The 23,859-nt window shown below is 39.4% G+C and overlaps 1 protein-coding gene across 1 annotated transcript in view; it reads right to left on the reverse strand.

The window, feature by feature from the left end:
- LOC122798795 (zinc finger protein 260-like) overlaps nt 1–20,624 on the reverse strand; it is a 159,287-nt gene extending 138,663 nt beyond the window's left edge. The window contains exon 1 of the mRNA XM_044067906.1: nt 20,512–20,624. Within this exon, the coding sequence (XP_043923841.1) occupies nt 20,512–20,590 (79 nt within the window). The 5' untranslated portion in view covers nt 20,591–20,624. The remainder of the gene's footprint in view (nt 1–20,511) is intronic.
- Nucleotides 20,625–23,859: the final 3,235 nt, after the last annotated feature.

Genomic DNA, 23,859 nt, shown 5'->3' on the forward strand with positions numbered 1-23,859 from the left:
CAGAACTCTCAAACTACTATCTCATAGCCTTACTCTCCCCCCTAGCTAAAATCAAGGAAAAATGCATAAAAAAAAAACTTCTTAAACACCTGTTAAATTACAACCTACTAGCTGACTGTCAACATGGCTTCAGGCCTTTCCACAGCACCACTTCAGCCTTCCTTTCCTTTACTGAATGCATCAACAAAAAACAGAATAATATCCTCACCTCTGCTCTCTTTATTGACCTATCCAAAGCCTTCAATATGGTAAATCACCAGATACTGTTAAACTTACTTAAAGCTTTTGCTCTCAACTCTAGTGCTATAAAGATGTTTGAGTCATATCTTCATAACAGACAGTGCTCTGGCAAAACAACTTATCCAACCTCCTACACATTTCCCTTGGGAGTCCCCCAAGGCTCAATACTTGGCCCCTTCTGTTTTCTATTTTTATTAATGATCTACATACCAGTATTTCCTCTGCAACCTGTATACAATATGCTGATGATTCTACTTTGATTTCTTCTGCCTCATCCCCCTCCAAACTGCAATCTTATCACCCAACAGACTTTCCAAAACGTTGAAACATGGCTCCTAAAACAATGCTTAATCTTAAGCCCAAAAAAAAAACAAACTGTTACTTTTCTCCCCCACCCGTAAATCCCCACCACTCGACTTCTCTGCCTTGTCTAGTAATGGCACCAACATATCACCTGACCCTTCCACCAGGCTCCTAGGAGTAGAGATAGACAACAACCTATGCTTGGATTCTCACATTAACAACACTATAAAATTAGTTAACAGAAAACTAGGCTCCCTGTTTAGAATTAAACCATTTCTTACACCACTTGCCAGAACTTCCATTGCCCATTCCCATCTGATTTCTACCCTCCTTTACGCCTCCCCTATTTACACATATTTGTCCAAACCTAACCTCACCAAACTGGCTATCGCCTACAACAGTTCTGCCAGATTTGCCTCTGGCTCCACCTTTTGAAGTCACCAATGCTTAAACTTAAAGCAAGTGAGATGGCTTGAGCTGCAAAATCTGATCATATATCACCAGCGCTCCTTAACCCATAAAATCCTCTACAAATCTACCTACACCCTTATATTTACTACCCTTATTACTCCTTATTGCAACCTCAAACGCCTGCGTTCTTCTAACAAATTTCTTACATCAAGCTGTAAATCCAACAACTTGGCAGGCAATTACTTGTTCTCTAACTCAATAGGAAAAGCCTGGAACTCCCTTCCTTCCAACTTCACTGCTATCTCCTCTCTTCCCAGCTTCAAATCCCAACTCAAAACTCACCTCATAACTCACTGGCTCTGCCCCTATACTAACCCTGACTAGCTTGCAATTTGCTCCTAGTACTCTCATTTATCCTGCTTACATTCTGCTCCTAGTGCTCTCATTTATCATGCTTACATTCTGCTCCTAGTACTCTCATTTATCGTGCTTACATTCTGCTCCTAGTACTCTCATTTATCATGCATACATTCTGCTCATAGTACTCTCATTTATCCTGCTTACATTCTGCTCCTAGAACTCTCATTTATCGTGCTTACATTCTGCTCCTAGTCCTCTCATTTATCCTGCTTACATTCTGCTCCTAGTACTCTCATTTATCGTGCTTACATTCTGCTCCTAGTACTCTCATTTATCATGCATACATTCTGCTCATAGTACTCTCATTTATCCTGCTTACATTCTGCTCCTAGAACTCTCATTTATCCTGCTTACATTCTGCTCCTAGTGCTCTCATTTATCGTGCTTACATTCTGCTCCTAGTACTCTCATTTATCGTGCTTACATTCTGCTCCTAGTGCTCTCATTTATCATGCTTACATTCTGCTCATAGTGCTCTCATTTATCGTGCTTACATTCTGCTCCTAGTGCTCTCATTTATCGTGATTACATTCTGCTCCTAGTGCTCTCATTTATCGTGCTTACATTCTGCTCCTAGTGCTCTCATTTATCATGCTTACATTCTGCTCCTAGTGCTCTCATTTATTGTAGTTACATTCTGCTCCTAGTGCTCTCATTTATCGTAGTTACATTCTGCTCCTAGTGCTCTCACTTATCCTGCTTACATTCGGCGCCTAGTACTCTCATTTATCGTGCTTACATTCTGCTCCTAGTACTCTCATTTATCGTTCTTACATTCTGCTCCTAGTACTCTCATTTATCCTGCTTACATTCTGCTCCTTGTGCTCTCATTTATTGTGCATACATGCTGCTCCTAGTGCTCTCATTTACCTTACTTACATTCTGCTCCTAGTGCTCTCATTTATCATGCTTACATTTTGTTCCTAGTGCTCTCATTTATCGTACTTGCATTCTGCTCCTAGTGCTCTCATTCATCATGCTTACATTCTGCTCCTAGTGCTCTCATTCATCATGCTTACATTCTGCTCCTAGTGCTCTCATTTATCATGCTTACATTCTGCTCCTAGTACTCTCATTTATCCTGTTTACATTCTGCTCCTAGTACTCATTTATCCTGCTTACATTCTGCTCCTAGTACTCTCATTTATCCTGCTTACATTCTGCTCCTAGTACTCTCATTTATCGTGCTTACATTCTGCTCCTAGTACTCTCATTTATCGTGCTTACATTCTGCTCCTAGTACTCTCATTTATCGTGCTTACATTCTGCTCCTAGTGCTCTCATTTATCGTGCTTACATTCTGCACCCAGTGCTCTCATTTATCGTGCTTACATTCTACTCCTAGTCCTCTCATTTATCGTGCTTACATTCTGCTCCTAGTCCTCTCATTTATCATGCATACATTCTGCTCCTAGTCCTCTCATTTATCATGCATACATTCTGCTCATAGTGCTCTCATTTATCATGCATACATTCTGCTCCTAGTCCTCTCATTTATCGTGCTTACATTCTACTCCTAGTACTCTCATTAATCATGCTTACATTCTGCTACTAGTACTCTCATTTATCGTGCTTACATTCTGCTCCTAGTACTCTCATTTATCAATCGTACATTCTGCTCCTAGTGCTCTCATTTATCGTGCTTACATTCTACTCCTAGTCCTCTCATTTATCGTGCTTACATTCTGCTCCTAGTACTCCTTTATCAATCGTACATTCTGCTCCTAGTGCTCTCATTTATCGTGCTTACATTCTGCTCCTAGTCCTCTCATTTATAATGCATACATTCTGCTCCTAGTACTCCTTTATCAAGCGTACATTCTGCTCCTAGTACTCCCATTTATCGTGCTTACATTCTGCTCCTAGTGCTCTCATTTATCGTGCTTACATTCTGCTCCTAGTGCTCTCATTTATTGTGATTACATTCTGCTCCTAGTGCTCTCATTTATCGTGCTTACATTCTGCTCCTAGTGCTCTCATTTATCATGCTTACATTCTGCTCCTAGTGCTCTCATTTATTGTAGTTACATTCTGCTCCTAGTGCTCTCATTTATCGTAGTTACATTCTGCTCCTAGTGCTCTCACTTATCCTGCTTACATTCGGCGCCTAGTACTCTCATTTATCGTGCTTACATTCTGCTCCTAGTACTCTCATTTATCGTGCTTACATTCTGCTCCTAGTACTCTCATTTATCCTGCTTACATTCTGCTCCTTGTGCTCTCATTTATTGTGCATACATGCTGCTCCTAGTGCTCTCATTTACCTTACTTACATTCTGCTCCTAGTGCTCTCATTTATCATGCTTACATTTTGTTCCTAGTGCTCTCATTTATCGTACTTACATTCTGCTCCTAGTGCTCTCATTCATCATGCTTACATTCTGCTCCTAGTGCTCTCATTCATCATGCTTACATTCTGCTCCTAGTGCTCTCATTTATCATGCTTACATTCTGCTCCTAGTACTCTCATTTATCCTGTTTACATTCTGCTCCTAGTACTCATTTATCCTGCTTACATTCTGCTCCTAGTACTCTCATTTATCCTGCTTACATTCTGCTCCTAGTACTCTCATTTATCGTGCTTACATTCTGCTCCTAGTACTCTCATTTATCGTGCTTACATTCTGCTCCTAGTACTCTCATTTATCGTGCTTACATTCTGCTCCTAGTGCTCTCATTTATCGTGCTTACATTCTGCACCCAGTGCTCTCATTTATCGTGCTTACATTCTACTCCTAGTCCTCTCATTTATCGTGCTTACATTCTGCTCCTAGTGCTCTCATTTATCGTACTTACATTCTGCTCCTAGTGCTCTCATTCATCATGCTTACATTCTGCTCCTAGTGCTCTCATTCATCATGCTTACATTCTGCTCCTAGTGCTCTCATTTATCATGCTTACATTCTGCTCCTAGTACTCTCATTTATCCTGTTTACATTCTGCTCCTAGTACTCATTTATCCTGCTTACATTCTGCTCCTAGTACTCTCATTTATCCTGCTTACATTCTGCTCATAGTGCTCTCATTCATCATGCTTACATTCTGCTCCTAGTGCTCTCATTCATCATGCTTACATTCTGCTCCTAGTCCTCTCATTTATCGTGCTTACATTCTACTCCTAGTACTCTCATTAATCATGCTTACATTCTGCTACTAGTACTCTCATTTATCGTGCTTACATTCTGCTCCTAGTACTCTCATTTATCAATCGTACATTCTGCTCCTAGTGCTCTCATTTATCGTGCTTACATTCTACTTCTAGTCCTCTCATTTATCGTGCTTACATTCTGCTCCTAGTACTCTCATTTATCGTGCTTACATTCTACTCCTAGTGCTCTCATTTATCGTGCTTACATTCTACTCTTAGTCCTCTCATTTATCGTGCTTACATTCTGCGCCTAGTCCTCTCATTTATCATGCATACATTCTGCTCCTAGTACTCCTTTATCAAGCGTACATTCTGCTCCTAGTGCTCTCATTTATCGTGCTTACATTCTGCTCCTAGTACTCTCATTTATCGTGCTTACATTCTGCTCCTAGTGCTCTGATTTATCGTGCTTACATTCTACTCCTAGTCCTCTCATTTATCGTGCTTACATTCTGCTCCTAGTACTCTCATTTATCATGCATACATTCTGCTCCTAGTCCTCTCATTTATCATGCATACATTCTCCTCATAGTGCTCTCATTTATCATGCATACATTCTGCTCCTGGTCCTCTCATTTATCGTGCTTACATTCTGTTCCTGGTACTCTCATTAATCATGCTTACATTCTGTTCCTGGTACTCTCATTTATCATGCTTACATTCTGCTCCTAGTGCTCTCATTTATCGTCCTTACATTCTGCTCCTAGTGCTCTCATTTATCGTGCTTACATTCTGCTCCTAGTGCTCTCATTTATCGTGCTTACATTCTGCTCCTAGTGCTCTCATTTATCGTGCTTACATTCTGCTCCTAGTGCTCTCATTTATCGTGCTTACATTCTGCTCCTAGTCCTCTCATTTATCGTGCTTACATGCTGCTCCTAGTACTCTCATTTATCATGCTTACATTCTGCCCCTAGTGCTCTCATTTATCGTGCTTACATTCTGCTCATAGCGCTCTCATTTATCTTGCTTACATTCTGCTCCTAGTACTCTCATTTATTGTGCTTACATTCTGCTCCTAGTACTCTCATTTATCGTGCTTACATTCTGCTCCTAGTACTCTCATTTATCGTGCTTACATTCTGCTCCTAGTACTCTCATTTATCCTGCTTACATTCTACTCCTAGTGCTCTCATTTACCCTGCTTACATTCTGCTCCTAGTACTCTCATTTATCGTGCTTACATTCTGCTCCTAGTGATCTCATTTATTGTGCTTACATTCTGCTCCTAGTACTCTCATTTATCATGCTTACATTCTGCTCCTAGTACTCTCATTTATCATGCTTACATTCTGCTCCAAGTGCTCTCATTTATCTTGCTTACATTCTGCTCCTAGTACTCTCATTTATCGTGCTTACATTCTGCTCCTAGTGCTCTCATTTATCGTGCTTACATTCTGCTCCTAGTGCTCTCATTTATCGTGCTTACATTCTGCTCCTAGTACTCTCATTTATCGTGCTTATATTCTGCTCCTAGTACTCTCATTTATCGTGCTTACATTCTGCTCCTAGTGCTCTCATTTATCGTGCTTACATTCTGCTCCTAGTGCTCTCAGTTATCGTACTTACATTCTGCTCCTATTGCTCTAATTTATCGTGCTTACATTCTGCTCCTAGTGCTCTCATTTATCGTGCTTACATTCTGCTCCTAGTACTCTCATTTATCGTGCTTATATTCTGCTCCTAGTACTCACATTTATCGTGCTTACATTCTGCTCCTAGTGCTCTCATTTATCATGCTTACAAATCTTTACTAAAACTTACTTTTCTGCTATCATGCTCAATTTGAACACCTGCTATCATGCTCAATTTGAACACCCTCTATTTGTAATTAATTGCTTATTGTTGCAACTGTAAAAATATGCTAATGCTATTATTATTTTTCTCCGAGCTATATTTGTAACTCTGTTTATTAATGTTTTCACTTGGAGCTTTTCTCCCTGGGGCTCTGCTGAAAATGGACATATATCCAGTTGGACCAGCCCAGTCAACAAATGCAAAATAAAATAAAATAACTGGAAACAAAGAATTAATGTCCAAGGTGACAAGAAGTAAATTCTCTTTATCAATGAGTGTAGTAGACCACAAATACAAATCAGAAAGAAAATTATTGGTATCTTTAAGGATGCTTTGAATGCCATCTAGTATAGGGTGAAGTGCTTTCTCAACAAATATTGAGACTGGTTCGGTAATCCATCCTCAGCTGTAGATAACTGCACATATTTGAGGGTCCATCAAGCTCTTATGTGTTTTAGGTAAACCATAGCTATCAGGTACTACCGGATGTTTAACAGAAAAATAATCCAGACTAATAAGACCTGTCATTTGTAGCTCATAGATATAGAAATCAACTCTGCTAATTAACCCATCCACTTGGAACTTATGTAAGTGTTTAAAGGTAGTACCATCTTGTAACATGGTGTGCATCTTGGAAACAGGCCAATTTATCTACCACTACAATACCGTCCCATTTATCAGCAGAACAAATCTCAATAAAGGGGGGTCTCTCGCAAGGTCCTGCGTGCCTCACGTTCACCAGTAGTCAAGTTATTAAAAGATGCTTTCCGCTTACCAGCAATCTCTTTATGTAGATCATTCTCACTTAGTGTAGTAAATACATCAATCAGTGGATGACACTTGGGTGTAAAAGTGTTAGGTTTTTTGAAAACATCAGGGACATATGTGTCAGAGTATGGAAACAGAATTCAAGGTGGCATTTCTAGCAAATAACTTAAGGTGTAAAATAAGCTCTAATGTCTGACCTCACAGCCAGTATAAAGGAAAGTCCTTTATTCAACAAGCTGATCTGTTCAATAGTGAGCTCATAAGAAGAGATGCTGAAAATCAATTGATTTGATGTTTGTTCCTGCTAGCCATCCCAGGATCCACTTGGATCACAGGATTGGATATAGGGTTATTATGTATTCTGTGTAGTCAGGCATGGCACAGGGTTATGTGTTCTGGTTAGTGAGGCAGCGTAATAGGGTTATTATTTGCCCTGTCTAATGAGACAAGGTATATTTTCTTTGCTAGTTAAACAGGCTACAGGTTATTATGTGTTCTGCCTGGTGAGACAAGGCACAGGATTTTCACATGTTCTGTCAAATGAGACAGGGAAAAGTGGTGTTATGAGTTCTGTCTCGTGAAACAGGGTATATGATTATTAAGTGTTCTGTCTAGTGAGACAAGTTACAGGGGTATTACGTGCTCTGTCTATTCAGACAGGGTATAGGGTTAATATGTGTTCTGCCTAGTAAGAAAGGGTACAGGGTACATGGTTATGTGTTCTGTGTAGTTAGAGTACAGAGTTTTTATGTGTTCTGTCTCGCAGGACAGCGTATATGGTACTATGTGTTCTGTCTAGTGAGAAAAAGTACAGGGTTATTATTTGTTCTGTCTAGTGAGACAGCGTAACAGGACTATTGTTTGTTCTGTCCAGTGATACAGGATGTATAGTAGTATGTGTTCTGTCCAGTTAGACAAGATACAGGTTATTATGTGTTGTGTCTAGTGAGTCAGGGTATATTGTTATGTCTTCTGTCTAGTGAGACACGGTATAGTGGTATTACGTGTTCTGTCTAGTGAGACAAGGTTATTGTGTTCTGTCTAATTATAAAGAGTGGAGGGATATTATGTGTTCAGTCTAGTGACACAGGGTATATGGTAGTATGTGTTACGTCTAGTTAAGACAGGGTACAGGGTTATTATGTGTTCTGTCTAGTGAGACAGGGTAAAGAGCTATTATATGTTCTATCTAGTGAGACAAGGTGCAGAGTTATTATGTGTTCTGTCTAGTGAGACAGGGTATAGGGTTCTTATGTGTTCTGTCTAGTGAGACAGCATGCGGGATTATTATGTGTTCTGTCTAGTGAGACAAGGTACAGGGTTATTATTTGTTCTGTCTCGTTAGACAGGGTACAAGTTTATTATGTGTTCTGTCTAATGAGACAGGGCTAGTATGTGTTCTGTGTAGTGAGACAGGTTACAGGGTTATTATCTCTTCCGGCTGATGAGACAAGGTATAGGGTTATTATGTGTTCTGTCTAGTGAGGCAGGGTATAGGAGTATTATGTGCTCTGCCTAGTGAGACAGTGTATATGGTTATTCTGTGTTCTGTCTAGTGAGACAGGATACAGGGTCAGCATGTGTTCTGTCTGGTGAGACAAGGTACAGGGTTATTATATGTTCTGTCTAGTGAGACAGCGTGCAGGGTTATTATGTGTTTTGCCTAGTGAGACAGTGTATATGGTATTATGTGGTGTGTATAGTTAGACAGGATACAGGTAATTATGTGTTCTGTCTGGTGAGATAGCATAACATGGTTACTGTTTGTTCTGTCTAGTGATACAGGGTGTATGGTAGTATGTGTTCTGTCTAGTGAGACAGGGTTTAGGGTTATTATGTGGTCTGTCTGGTGAGACAAGGTACATGGTTATTATGTGCTCTGTCTAGTCAGAGAAGCTACAGGGGTATTTGTTCTGTCTAGTGAGATACGGTATAGTGGTATTATGTATTCTGTGTAGTGAGACACTGTAAAAGGTTATGTGTTCTGTCTAACTAGACAGAAGAGAGGGTTGTGTTCTGTCTTGTTAGACAGGGTACAGGGTCAATATGTGTTCTGTCTAGTGAGACAGGGTACAGGGTTATTCTGTGTTCTGTCTAGTGAGACAAGCTATAGGGTTTTTATGTTTTCCGGTTGGTGAGACAAGGTATACGGTTATTATATGTTCTGTCTAATGAGACAAGGTATACGGTAGTATGTGTACTGTCTAGTGAGACAGATTACATGGTTACTATGTGTTCTGTCAAGTGAGACAAGGTACAAGGTTATTATGTGTTTTGTCTAGTGAGACAGGATACAGTGTTATTATGTGTTCTGTGTAGTGAGAGGGGGTATTACAGGAGTATATGTTCTGACTAGTTTTCAGAAATTCTGTCAGCCAGATTCAAGAAAGCTGCAAGGTCTATTTACACTGTGTGCATATCGTGGCATGGAGTGCACATGGCAGTACCCTTTATTAAGTTCAGTAAGCCACTCCACATGGTGTGTAGAGGTGTGCAAACAAGGTAAAGACTGCTGCATGCTAATTATAGCATAAGCGACTGACTTGTATGTTAACCAAGCAATCCAGGCTGCAGGAGCTATTCAACAATCTATAAAGCAACAGTATATACTCAGTGCTGGTTTTCTCTGTGAATTCCAAAACCTACTGGAATACAACCACAGAAAGAGTCTACACGGAAAGAATGCAGAGGGCTGCTTTACTTCATGTGTAAGTGCAACAGGCTGAAGTCTGTGCTGGTGATGCTGCTGTTAATAGACCCAAGACAAGAAGGTGAACAGTATTCAGACCCAGTTTATGCTACAAAATATCCAAAAGTAGTCGAAGGACAGATTGCCAGGATGAAAAGCCACGTAATCCGTGAAAAAACTCTTGAGGCAGCACCATGGGTAAAAAGGGCTATAATTCCACACAAACGACAATAAAACAATAAAAGAAATGGTATGACAAGTATGTAAGTGCTTTCATGTTCTCCTCAAATGCTTCATCAGACATATTAAAGGTTGCACTGGGTCTCAATTTAAATACAATACAGGTCTCAACCAATCACCCTACCTCATAAATTAATCAAAATACTTTCTAAATGTTATTCATTTAAAGATGCTTATCTTTCAGAAAACTATTATTCAGGTAGTATAAACATAGGCATCTCCTGAATATCATTAAAAATAAAACAATTTTATTGAATTCAAACCTACCATAGTATATTTTAATAAAAATATAGGAATACATAAATTCATATTTATATACAAGAGACATGGGTGAATGGGCGTACCTTCGTTGAAGGTTGTGCGTCAGGGCCGGCAACTCGGCACGTAAAAATCTACTGCCAATCATTAGCGGACCGGAGTTCCGCTGTGGCGACCCCTAACCGGGAAAAACCGAAAGACACAACGTACATGAAACCATTCATCTAAAAGAATACTTGTTATAGCAACTTTCAAAGCAGCATTCATGAAATGTCACTAGATGGCAGCATACACTAAAGAAAAAAAGAGTCTGCATCATAGGACACGTGATGTTGAAAGCATTCTTGGTACAATTCTCAAATAAGTAAGTCAAACCTATTACAAATCTGAATACACAACTTTATCATCCCTTTAGACATACATTAAACAGCAGATCTACACATTATTGTTGTGTGTGTGTGTGTGTGTGTGTGTGTGTGTGTGTGTATATATATACACACACACACACACACACACACACACACACACACACACACACACACACACACACACACACACACACACACAATATTATTATTATATATTAAAGGGAACTCAGTGTTGCAGAGGTCTATCTAATAGAAAGGTCTTCATAAAACCCCTGTCGTTAAGCCCACTATTTTTATCCACTTGTAATCTAATAATCCATTTGAGCTCTACCTTCTCAGTATGATTTTTAAAGTTTCCAAGTCTAACACTTTTATTGACCAATTCTACAACAAGAAACTTAAACTTATGTCAAAGATCATTAGTAATAACATGCTTAGCCAGTGCATTGCTTTCATCCTCTCTATTTATAGCGTGTGTGTTCCCTTACACGTTCTCTTAAGGTTCTATTCGTCTTTCCGATATAGAAAGCTGTACAGTTCATGCACACAGCTACATATACCAGATCACGGGACCTACAATCTGAATAATGTTCAAAAGTGTATGTTCTCCCTGTGTCAGGATGGATAAATTTATCTGTACTAGGCATATATGAACATTGACTGCAGCCTCTACAAGGAAAAGTACCTTTCCTTGTGGATTGTACTTTATTATCCTCACTCTTCTCGTAGCATAATAATCTCTTCAATGACTTTGTGTTTTTATAGGAATACTTTGGTGTAGGTCCTACTATACTCTATTTTCTCATCCACTGTTAGAATAGTACAATTTTTATTTATAATTTCCTGTACCATCTTATTATTATTACAGAATGGAATAGTTATTCTAACATTATGACTCTCATCCACTACATGTCTGTCTGAGTTTTAATTCACTTCTTTATCCCTTTTAAAGAATGGTCTCTTCATTATATAAGCAACCTCAACAAACTGGCAACCTCCTACAATAACATTGCCAGATTTGCCATTGGCTCCCCATTTAGAACCTGCCACTGTCAAAAATCTAAAACAGCTAGGTTGGCTGGAGCTGCATAATCAGATTCAATTCCACCAACTTCTTATTGCCCGTAAGACCCTTTATCAACCTAGCAATACACGAATACTCAAGTCTAATCACCCCGTATAAAAATCTTACAAACCTACGTTCAGCAAATAAATTACTGGTATCCAGACAAAAACCCAACAATAAAGCAGGGGATTCACTGTTCTCCAACACTGTGGGAAAAACCTGGAACCTACTTCCCTGTAAACTCACATCTCTTTCTTCAACTCCACTATTCAAAAGGAAACTGAAATTATACCTTACAACTCACTGGCTATGCCCATGTACTAACGCAGACTAAGAATCCGCTTCCTGTCATCTTATGTTCTCACACTAAATATTAATTTCTTTACTGCTACATTAAGTCCATCTCATTCTTACACCTCTGTGAATCTGAACAGTTAAGCTATTTTGAGACGGTATAAATTCCATCCTTCTTACAAACTATTACAGGATATGAAGATGTTAACCCAGTCTGGACTATGTGTCACTGCCTTGCAAATACCTTTTTTCGTGATGTATATCCAACTTGGACTTTAGGAATGTGTCACTGCTTTCTAAATAATTTTTTCTTCCATTATTTTTTTGTCTTTTTTTTATCTCTCATGATTTCTAAGATGCTATGTATACACCTGTATTGTCTGAAAAGCGTACTGTATCTGTAGTTGTAACTGTTTGATGTTGAGCTTTTCTCCCCGGGCCTCTACTGAAAATGGACATATATCCAGTTAAGACTAACCCGGTCAACAAACGTAAAATAAATAAAAATAAAAATACATTATATAAGCTTTTGCAGTCATCTTTTGTGTATCCTCTATCTAAAAATTTACTTTCCAAATTCCTAACCACAATCTGAAACTTAGTATCTTGACTAGTTAGCCTAGATACCCTCAGTCCGTGACTTGTAACCACATTTCTATACGTATGTGGAGGATGCATGCTTCTTCTTCTTTCGGCTGCTCCCGTTAGGGGTCACCACAGCAGATCATCTGTTTCCATTTCTTCCTGTCCTCTGCATCTTGCTCTGTCACACCAACCACCTGCATGTCCTCTCTCACCACATCCATAAACCTTATCTTAGGCCTTCCTCTTTTCCTGTTACCTGGCAGCTTCATCCTTAGCATCTTTTTCCCAGTATACTCAGCATCCCTCCTCAGCACATGTCCAAACCAACGTAATCATGCCTCTCTGGCTTTGTCTCCAAACCTTCCAACCTGGGCTGACCCTCTAATATACTTATTCCTAATCCTGTCCACCCTTGTCACACCCAGTGCAAATCTTAACGTCTTCAACTCTGCCACGTCAAGCTCTGACTCCTGCCTTTTTGTCAATGCCACTATCTCCAACCTGTATAACATAGCTGGTCTCACTACCCTCTTGTAGACCTTCCCTTTCACTCTTACTGGTAACTCATCTGTCACAAATCACTCCTGACACTCTTCTCCACCCTGCCTGTACTCTCTTCTTCACCTCTCCACCATGCCTGTACTCTCTTCTTCACCTCCCTTCCACACTCACCATTACTCTGAACTGTTGATCCCAAGTACTTAATCTCATTCACCTTCGCCACCTCTACTCCCTGCATCCTCACCATTCCTCTGTCCTCCCTCTCATTCACACACATACATTCTGTCTTAGTCCTGCTGACCTTCATTCCTCTTCTCTCTAGAGCATATATCCAGCTCTCCAGGGTCTCCTCCACCTGTTCCCTACTCTCACTACAGATCACAATGTCATCTGCAAACATCATAGTACACAGGGACTCCTGTCTGATCTCGTCTGTCAGCCTGTCCATCACCATTGCAAATAAGAAAGGGCTCAGAGCTGATCCTTGATGTAATCCCACCTCCACCTTAAACGCATCTGTCACTCCCACCGCAGACCTCACCGCTGTCACACTACCCTCATACATATCCTGTACCACTCTCACATACTTCTCTGACACTCCTGACTTCCTCATACAATACCACAACTCCTCTCTAGGCACCCTGTCATATGCTTTCTCTAAATCCACAAAGACACAATGCAACTCCTTCTGACCTTCTCTGTACTTCTCCATCAACACTCTCAGAGCAAACATCACATCTGTAGTGCTCTTCCCTGGCATGAAACCATACTGCTGATCACTAATAATCACCTCCCTTCTTAACCTAGCTTCCACTACTCCTTCCCATAACTTCATGCTGTGACTGATCAGTTAAATCCCTCTGTAGCTACAGCTCTGCACATCACCCTTATTCTTAAAAACTGGTACCAAATCACTTTTTCTCCATTCCTCAGGCATCCTCTCACTTTCCAAGATTTCATTAAACAATCTAGTTAAAAGCTCCACTGCCATTTCACCTAAACACCTCCATGCTTCCACAGGTATGTCATCTGGACCAACAGCCTTTCCATTCTTCATCCTCTTCATAGCTATCCTTACTTCCTCCTTGCTAATCCACTGCACTTCATGATTCACTATCCGCACATCATCCAACCTTCTCTCCCTCTCATTCTCTTCATTCATCAACCCCTCAAAGTACTCTTTCCATCTGCTCAACACACTCTCCTCGCTTGTGAGTATGTTTCCATCATTATCCTTTATCACCCTTACCTGCTGCACATCTTTACTGGCTCGGTTCCTCTGTCTAGCCAATCGGTACAGGTCCTTTTCTCCCTCATTAGTGTCCAACCTTTTATAGAAATCTTCATACACCTTATCCTTAGCCTTCGCCACCTCTCTCTCTGCCATGCACCTTATCTCCTTATACTCGTCTACTTTCTTGCATGCTACTGCAATGCAAAAGACGATTGTTTCTGCAACTTTTCCTATACATGGACATCAATATTTCATTACCCTCTTTGTATATCCATACATTGAGGAACTCTATCTCATTGCCAGACCTTTAAAACTTTAAAAATTTTGCAGTTTTGTTACTTTAACTAATAACAGCTTCCAGTTCCTCTACTGTCCCTTCCCAAACTAGGAAGACATCTCTTATAATATCTTATGGACTTCCCATATTCAGTGTACATAATTATTTATTTATTTATTTCCCGTTTGATAACCGGTGGAAGTCCACTGGGCCCAAAAGCCCGTTTTCAGTTGAGGCCTGGGGAGAAAAGCTCCATATTACAAACACATTGCACACTTAAAGCTCCATATTCCTAAACACATTGCACACTTAAACAATTTACAAACAAGTAAAAATAACATTTTTTTATACACTTGTATTGTTAGCATAGAAGAAAAAATATACATAGATATGAAATGCAAATGAAGTAAATCAGAGAAGTGTAGGAAAAAGGAGGTGCAAGGAATTAAAGGAGAAGAGATGCCAGGAGGAGGATAAAAAAAGAACAGTTAGACAAAGATTCATTTTATGTTTGTGGTGAAAGATCCATCTTATGGAAATGGTAAAAGATACAGATGCAAGAATAGGCATATAGGCAGTGGGGAGGTGAAGATATAAAAGGAATTTACATAGAGTTGTCCCATAATGAAGGTGTTCTCCCAATATGCCATTATGAGGTTGGCATATGGGTTCTCGCATGGTGTACCCATCGCTGTCCTTCTAGTTTGTAAATAGTAAGAAGTACCATAAAAAAAGCACATTATTTTACTCAAGAATTAATTCTAATAGCATTGTGCATCTCATTATTATCTCATTAGGAACCCTTTTCTTCATTAAAAATAATCTAACATATTCTAACCCAATGTCATTGGGTATTGCTGTAAATACTAAAGTGACATCCAAAGTTATAAATAATACTGTTGGTTTAAATCTATCTGAAAATACATATTGTGAAAAACTTTCTAAAAAATTTGTATGCTAACCAAGCAATCCAGGTTGCAGGAGCTATTCAACAAGCTATAAAGCAATAGTATGTACTATGCACTGGTTTTCTCTGTGAATTCCCAAACCTACTGGAATACAACCACGGAAAGGAGTCTACATAGAAAGAACATTAAGGGCTGCTGTTTCTTTAATTCATGTGTATATGCAACATGGTGAAGTCTATGCTGGTGATGCCGCTGTTAATAGATCCAAGACAAGAAGATGAACAGTATTCAGACCCAATTTATGTTATCACAACCTAAATGATGTGGAAATTGCAGTGTCTTACAGGGTGGATACAGACACACTACAGGAACTCTGAAACCTCTGTCTTCCTCAACTCAGAGCCAGGGCAAACCAAGGGCAACCCATACCTGTGAAGACAAAGGTATGTGTAGCACTTAGAATTTTGTCTACAGGTACCTTTCAGACACCAACAGGGGAGGTGGTGGGGTGTCACAGTCATCAGCATTCTGGATCCTCCATCAATTCCTGAATTCCTTATCTTGCTAGAGCTCCACTTGTGCCTGATGGAGAGTGCTTCTTCAACAATCTGAATTACAGAGGGTTACAGAAATCTTGAGACACCAGCATTATGAAATCTTCCCTGAGCATCATGTGTGAACAATCTTTTACGTGAATGCCAGTGACATAAAATAATGCAAAGCTGCATGGAAATACAATGCCTGGCTAAAGGGCATCAGACAAGATAATAAAGTGTTTATAAATAATTAATCTCTTAATCAAGCCATAATTATCAATATGAATAAATATTTATATTGAAAATAATTCCTCTAATAATCAGATGTCAGATGACAAATGTAAACCAGCTATAAGACTTTGCAGTGGTTTTTACAACTGAAAGCTCAGCTTGCTAACAGGATAAAGACAGAATGGAAAGGTCATAGCAGATTGGAACTAGGGTCACACACTGACACACTCTGATGTATAGTAACAGCAGGGAATGACTCTCCTATTAGAAGTTACATAAAACATGTATTAATCAGCAATTTCCATGTCTATCAAAACATTCCTAAACTATGTGTGTAAAGAATAAGCAGAATGTAAAATACATGTTTTATAAAATGTACATATATGCTAGAAACAAAGAATAAGAAAATGTATATTACTCTATTTCATACATTGTCTATAGAATGAATGACTGGAGCAGATGTGCCTTACACATGCATGCTGCAGATTTTTATATGAAGTTTCTATTAAGCTTTTGTGTTACTTTGTAAGTTGCAAACTTTCATTAATTCTGAATTATTCAACAGTAATAATAATAATGTAAATATTAACTGCAGCTGCAACAATAAATAGTCTTTCTCATTAGAAATGTTATGTTAGACAATTAAGTAAGAACATATGATGACAAAGCAAGTTGAAGCAAGAAATGCTTCCATCTGTACTTGTTACAGAAAAGGGAAACCTGTGTAGTAGCAATTTTAAAATAAACTGCATGCCTAATTTAAGACATAATGTATGTCTAAAGAGGTAGGACTGCATCTGTCAACATCATATAAAAAGTGCTGTACTTACTTGAAGTCTTTGTCAGTCAGATACATGAGAAAAACTGTACTGACCCGACTGGAAATGCCTTTCTTTGCTGTTCAAGATGGCGGACCTGTTGCCGCTGGATCCAGAACTCTTACTCAAACTGACATGCAGTACACTCAAATTGAGAAGGAACTTTTGGTAATTGTGTGCGCATGTTCAAAGTTCCATGGTTATATTTATGGTTGAGCAATCCAGATAGAAACTGACCATCAGCCTCTAGTCACGGTTTTAAAGATGCCCATGCATTCCGCTCCAGCAAGACTACAAATAATGATACTCAACTTGCAAATGTACAATTTCAAAATGGTCTATACAAGGGTAAACGTCCTTATCTGGCTGATTTTTCTACCAAAACACTTGATGAGCTGAGCGATTATACAAAGACTGATCCTATTTTGCAAAAGTGCAACCACTTCATCAATGTAGGATGGCCGTCAAAACAATACAGAGATGAGATGCTGATTGAAGATGGTATTATTTTCAAAGGTCCAAAGGTTGTTGTTCCTACTTTCTTACAACATGAATACATTCAGATTTTACATCATGGCCACCCAGGTTCCGATTCTACCAAAACAAGGGCGAGAGGACTAGTACTTTGGCCTTCTCTAACAAAAGACATTCGTGAAGTGTTTTCTTTTTGTTTAGCAGTATTAAGCCACATTTGCAAAACGAGCCACTTCAGCTAAGCAAAATACCTGAATTAACTTGGTCAACAGTAGCAACTGCCATATTTGAGTGGAACAGTCAATATTACTTAGTGTTGGTAGACTCTTATTCAAACTGGCTTGAGAAAAATTTGCTACTAAACCAAATGTACAGCGCTGTTATTACTATGACGAAATGTCTTCTCAGTCCATGGTAGCCCACATAAAATTATTTCTGACAATGGTTCTCAGTTTACCAGTCAATTGTTTCAGAAATTTGCTAAAGAGTAGGACTTTATCCATGTTACTAGCAGTCTTGAATATCCTCAGTCAAACGGACTTGCTGAACATGCAGTACAGAGTACAAAGCAATTACTAGAGAGGTCAATGTGTGACAATACTGATATTTACTTAATCTCAGAAATATACCCCCAGACAACCTACTAAACTTGCCTGCTCACAGACTTCTATCTAGGCAAACCAGATCAACCTTGCCTATCAGTTGTAGTTTGTTGGTGCCTAATGCTAAAAACACCAGAGCAATCAAAGCCCAACTTTTTAAGAAGCGTTCTTTTCAGAAGTCCAGCTATGATAAAATAAGCAGATTTCTTCATCCGTTAAAAGGAGGAGAGACAGTGGGGATGCAAATGACCAAAGGCTTTGACCAAATTGGTCAAGTGAGAGGTTTGTGTACACGCCGAGATCCTACTTGGTGGACTCTGAGGGTACAGAGTACAGGAGAAACCACAGACATCTTCCTGTATCAGAAATGATATCACAGTATCTCACCTGTGATATAGATTCTAGATCTCAGAGCAACCCCGACAATGATCGTACCGAGGAACATGTTGCAGAATCCATTCCCATTCCTGATGATGTCCCAGATGTCCCCAAAGTTGAACATTCCTTGAAGACAGTCCCCACTGCTAGATCCAGTTATAAATTTTATGTTACAAGATCCGGTCATACTTCTAGACCTACAGTAAAATACACAGCAACTTGGGCATAATTGTTTTATATGTGTCTAATTTTGTATGACTGCATGTCATATAACTAGTTCTGTATAACTACAGGTCAAAAGATCATTTATGTAAATTAGATGCCACTGAATACTGTCATTTCATACAAGGACTATTTCTCAAAGAAAGAGGTTGTTGATCCGAGCATGTGTATGTACCTTTAAGAAGCATTTCCAGATGTAGCACATGCATATAAATACAGACCATGTGCAGGTAGCAGTGCCACTTTGAGAGAACAGCCAGAGTGTTAACATGAGTGTGGTAGTCAGTCTCTTTACAAGTTTATTTAAGTTTAAGTTACAAAGCCTCATTTCTGATGTGTTTGTGTGTAATAAAGCTGCTTGAACAGAACCCACAAGTGTTTGTCTGTTTTATCCTGACCAGACAATTAACAGTAACCTTACGGGGAACACCTAGCAGTAGGCTGTACTAAAAGTAAATGGAACTCCTTATAGTGAACCAGAGGATGCAGCACATTTGCTGGCTGATAAAATTTAGCTCCAATTTTATCCCCGTATAACTCCCAGGAAATACCTTCTACCATTTCTTCCATGACTACCACTAAAGAACAGTTCCTCACTACACTCTCCAAAGCTAAAACACTACTCCAGTTGGTCCTGGTAATATCCCAGGATGCCACCTAAATAGCTTGGAACATGACTTGGCAGGCCCACTAGATTCTCTATTCAGCCACAGCCTCAAGACAGGCTTATTCCTTAGGGAATGGAAGACTTAAACGGTCATCCCTCCACCCAAAGAGGAATCAACAACGGACCTAAAGAACTACATACCCATATGTCTGACTAGTCTTGTATGCAAGGCCATGGAAAGAATTACCATGGATCTGATAAACAAGGACATAGGACATCGTCAGACACAAACTACTACAATTAGATTTTGTCAAGGGCAGCTCATACTTACTAAACCAGGTGGACGTCTTTGAGAAGAGTCACTAGAGGCACAGATGAAGGCAAAAGGTGCATACTGCCTACCTTAACCTGGCACAGGCATCTGACACAATACCTCACTCAGGTATTATAGATACACTTTACACATTTAGGCATAAATGTCACCTTATATTTAGCCACATGGCTCATGGATAGGACAAATGAAATTAGGGTGAAGGATTCCACCTCTGCCAAGAGGCCTGTTACCAGTGGTTCCCCACAGGGCTGGAACCTCTTCTTTTGAAATATACTTCTCTGAAGTCAAGGTAAATGTAGAAGGCCTTTGGCTGACCAAATTTGCTGATGACTGCAAAATGAGTGTAATCATTAAATCCCTCAAATATGTAGGTATCCTCCACAAGGGTCTGACAGACAAATAAATGGTGCCAGAACCATGACCTAAAACTCAATGCAAGAAATGCATAAGTATATCCTTTAGGAAGACTGACACCCCACAAATTACAACATTGATAACACCCTCCTAGGAATAGACACCAGTGGTGTTCTTGGATTTGGTTATTTAGCAGGAGCTTCTTTTCTGGAGTTGATTTTTCTGATCGCAAGAGGTGGAATTAACTTTTGTTTTACAGTACTTTTAGAAAAAGGTTATTCTCTGTCTTGGCCCAAAGTATTGCTCTCTGCTGGAAATGGAATATTTTCATATTTTTAAAGGGCTGATACAGCTATCCTAAGTGAGAACACATCATCTTGTTCCACCAAATTTCTAACTCACCTTTACCTGTAAGTGCAAATACTCAAGACAGTTAAAAAATACTTACTTCTCATAAAAGTACAAGAAATTTCTTTCTGCTGCACAGTTGTTTCTCCTTCAGTATCAGTTGATGTTTCATGTTTCATAATATTTAACCAAAGATGGTCCAATGGGATGTCATAACCTGCAAATAAAAATATGAATGAATAGCAGTTAAACTGTGCTTCTCCAGGAGTCATTATACTATGTTTCTTACATGGTTTATCAAACACATCTGAAGGTGAAATCATAAAAAAAAGAGAAAAAAAACACAGTAAAGTAGAGTTGTATATGTAAGCATCCCCATAACAGTAGATGTCTGACTAGATCACTGTTGGCAATAGTGTAAGCAGTATACGTGTTAAATCAACAACTTGTATATACTTATTGCTTGTAAGTCCTTTGTAATTTCTCTGCAAGTTTCACTGCAGTGTCCTTGTAATTTTCTGTACTTCAACTTTGAAATCTTTAGCTGCTAGATTTTGTACTGCGGTGCTCTTCTCCCTGGCCCTCTACTGAAAATGGGTACCTTTGGCCCAGTGAAATTTTCTGGAAAACAAAAAGCAAATAAATATCCTGCTAATGATATGATCAGCAGCCAGCATTCAAAGCTTCACTGCACCTTCCATGCAGCCAAACCACTGACTGGCTCAGGGAGAGACGCATAAGTCCAGTGGTTTTGGTGCCAAATCCTTCAGAGCTTTCTTGTTTAACAGTAAGGGAGGCTAGATCCCTGAAAAAAGGGAAAATGCCAGAAAAAAAAAATATCCACACTCTGGCAAAAAACATAGGCCAAAAAGGGAGATTGAGAAAGTGTAGCCCCGGTGAAACAGTGATCTATTTAATCATTTATTTATTTATTTGTTGACATTTGTCGACCGGGTTTGTCCAGCTGGGCTTCTGGCCCATTTTCAGTGGAGACCCGAGGAGAAAAGCTCCAATGGTACATTTGTAAAGCATAGTACAATTATACACAAAACGTACAGAATAACAATTAGATATAGAGACACTGTATACAAATATTGGTATAGTATGCATAGAGTTAATTGTAAAACAAACAAAAGTTGAGTAGCATCGTTTTCCATTAAATAGTTCAATACTCATCTGGTAGGTATATGAAGTTATATACACGCATTACAGGTCATTTTGTGAGTACAGTAAGAAAGGGAACTAATTATAAAGGGAGAAGACTAGGTGGGGTCATAACAATGGCAGGTTCTAGACTTGAGAAGGTGATGTTTTAGTTCATTTTTAAAGTGAGAAGTGTGGGAAATGGACCATAGACTGAGAGGAAGTTTGTTCCAGGCATCTACTGTTATAGTAAGTTTACTTCATGTGTACTATTTTCATCAATAGATCACTGTTGCAGCAGCCTAAACTGTATGGGTAGATTACAAGAGCTTAGAAAAATTGCAAATTGGAAAAAATCAGATTAAGAATCCTGGAGGACAGTTCCAGCAAAAATTGTCCTGGACCTAAAAAAAGAATCCGGTTTGTAATGTTTTCTAAAAGTATGTACAGGCCACCAAGTTACTGCCTCTGGGACGTATATAGTGTCTACCACCTTCCAAAAAGCCACAGAAGCCAAAATCTTGGTAGAGTGGGCCTTAACCCTGCTTGGAAGTAACTTGTTATGGTGAGAACAACAAAGAAATATCATAAGATAACCAATTTGAAACTGCTTTGACACTGTTCTGTTTTCTTACCCTCATGGGAAATAAACAGCTGATTGGCCTTCCTGAAGGATTTTGTTCTGTCCAAGCAGTATCTGAGCTGTTTGTGGACATCCAGAATAAAAAAAAAACAATCTTTCTCCCTTGTTTTAGGTTCTAGAAATAATAGAGGGAGATGTACTGCTTGGCTCAAAGTAAACTCAGAAACCACTTTAGGCATATGTGAAGGACTTGTTACAAAGACGCCCTATCCTTGTGAGAAATGAGATAAGGTTGGCTAACCATAATGGCCTGTAACTCAGATAATCTTCTTGCAGTGATCATAGCAATGGTTAACTAATCAGCCTGGAAAGGAGGTTCAAATGGAAGAAGCAATAAGTTTTTCTAGCACAAAATTAAGAACCCAAGAACCTGTTTTCTAGATGTATAGATATACAAGACCCCTTTCAAAAACTGGTTGATGTAAGATATGGCAGAGCTGAAGGGCCATGCAGGGGCATACCAGTAGATATGGCTGCAAAGTGAATTTTGAAATAAGAGTATGGAAGTCCCAATGATGATAAACACAAATACAGTCTAGAACCAGAGGCACCTGTACCTTAAAACGGTCCTGGTTCTTAGCATGGCAGCAACTAGAAAAACTTTTCCATTTACGTATATATGATTTTCTAGTAGCAGGTGTATTAGCTGCCTTCAATACCTGGAGTATGTCCTCAGTAAAAAAAAACTGCCTAAAAGATATTTTAAAACTCTTTCATTCAGGCAGTCAGTTGAAGCATTTCCAGTTTGGAGCGTATCAAATAATCCCTGCTTGTGTAAGTACATTCTGTGGGAAGCTTGTAGCAATTGCCCTTGGCCAGTTTCAAGAGAAAGAAGAACTGCTGCCTGTGCCAAGAGGGAATTACCCCAATTATATTTGGGGAGTCTTTCTGGATCTTTAGAACTATCTTTGATTTCGATTTTAGTCTTATTAGAGTACAATTTGTTGTATTTTAAATATTATTTTACTTTTTTTTTTTCTTGAAGTCTTAAAGTCGTTGACTAGGGTGAGTTAAGAAACACTCAGTGAGCATTTATTGACTTAACAGGAATTAGATCAGGTTAATTAGTGGGAGGAGATGAAAAACAGTTTTCTTATTAAGGTGTTCACCTACATTCCTCTCCAGCTCCAAGAAATACGAGTTTCAAACTACTGCTTGATTGCATTTATTTTGGATTTTTTGCATTTAAGGTTTGGATATGTCCATTACGTTTTGATTTTAGTATTCAGTACTCCTTTACCTGGCAGAAATTCAACTGCCCAAGGCAGGACCGCCTGACCGAGTGCGAACGCACGGACAAAGTCTCAGCCCCATCGGCAGCTCAAAATCAGCCCAAGGTACTGCCCAGTACTCCTTTACCTGGCAGAAATTCAACTGCCCAAGGCAGGACCGCCTGACCGAGTGCGAACACACGGACAAAGTCTCAGCCCCATCGCCAGCTCAAAATCAGCCCAAGGTACTGCCCAGTACTCCTTTACCTGGCAAAAATTCAACTGCCCAAGGCAGGACCGCCTGACCGAGTGCACGCGGACAAAGTCTCAGCCCCATCGCCAGCTCAAAATCAGCCCAAGGTACTGCCCAGTACTCCTTTACCTGGCAGAAATTCAACTGCCCAAGGCAGGACCGCCTGACCGAGTGCGAACGCACGGACAAAGTCTCAGC

This window comes from Protopterus annectens, chromosome 3.part1 (genome assembly GCF_019279795.1).
Source record: "Protopterus annectens isolate FY-2018-M chromosome 3.part1, PAN1.0, whole genome shotgun sequence".
In the NCBI taxonomy this organism is placed as follows: domain Eukaryota; kingdom Metazoa; phylum Chordata; order Ceratodontiformes; family Protopteridae; genus Protopterus; species Protopterus annectens.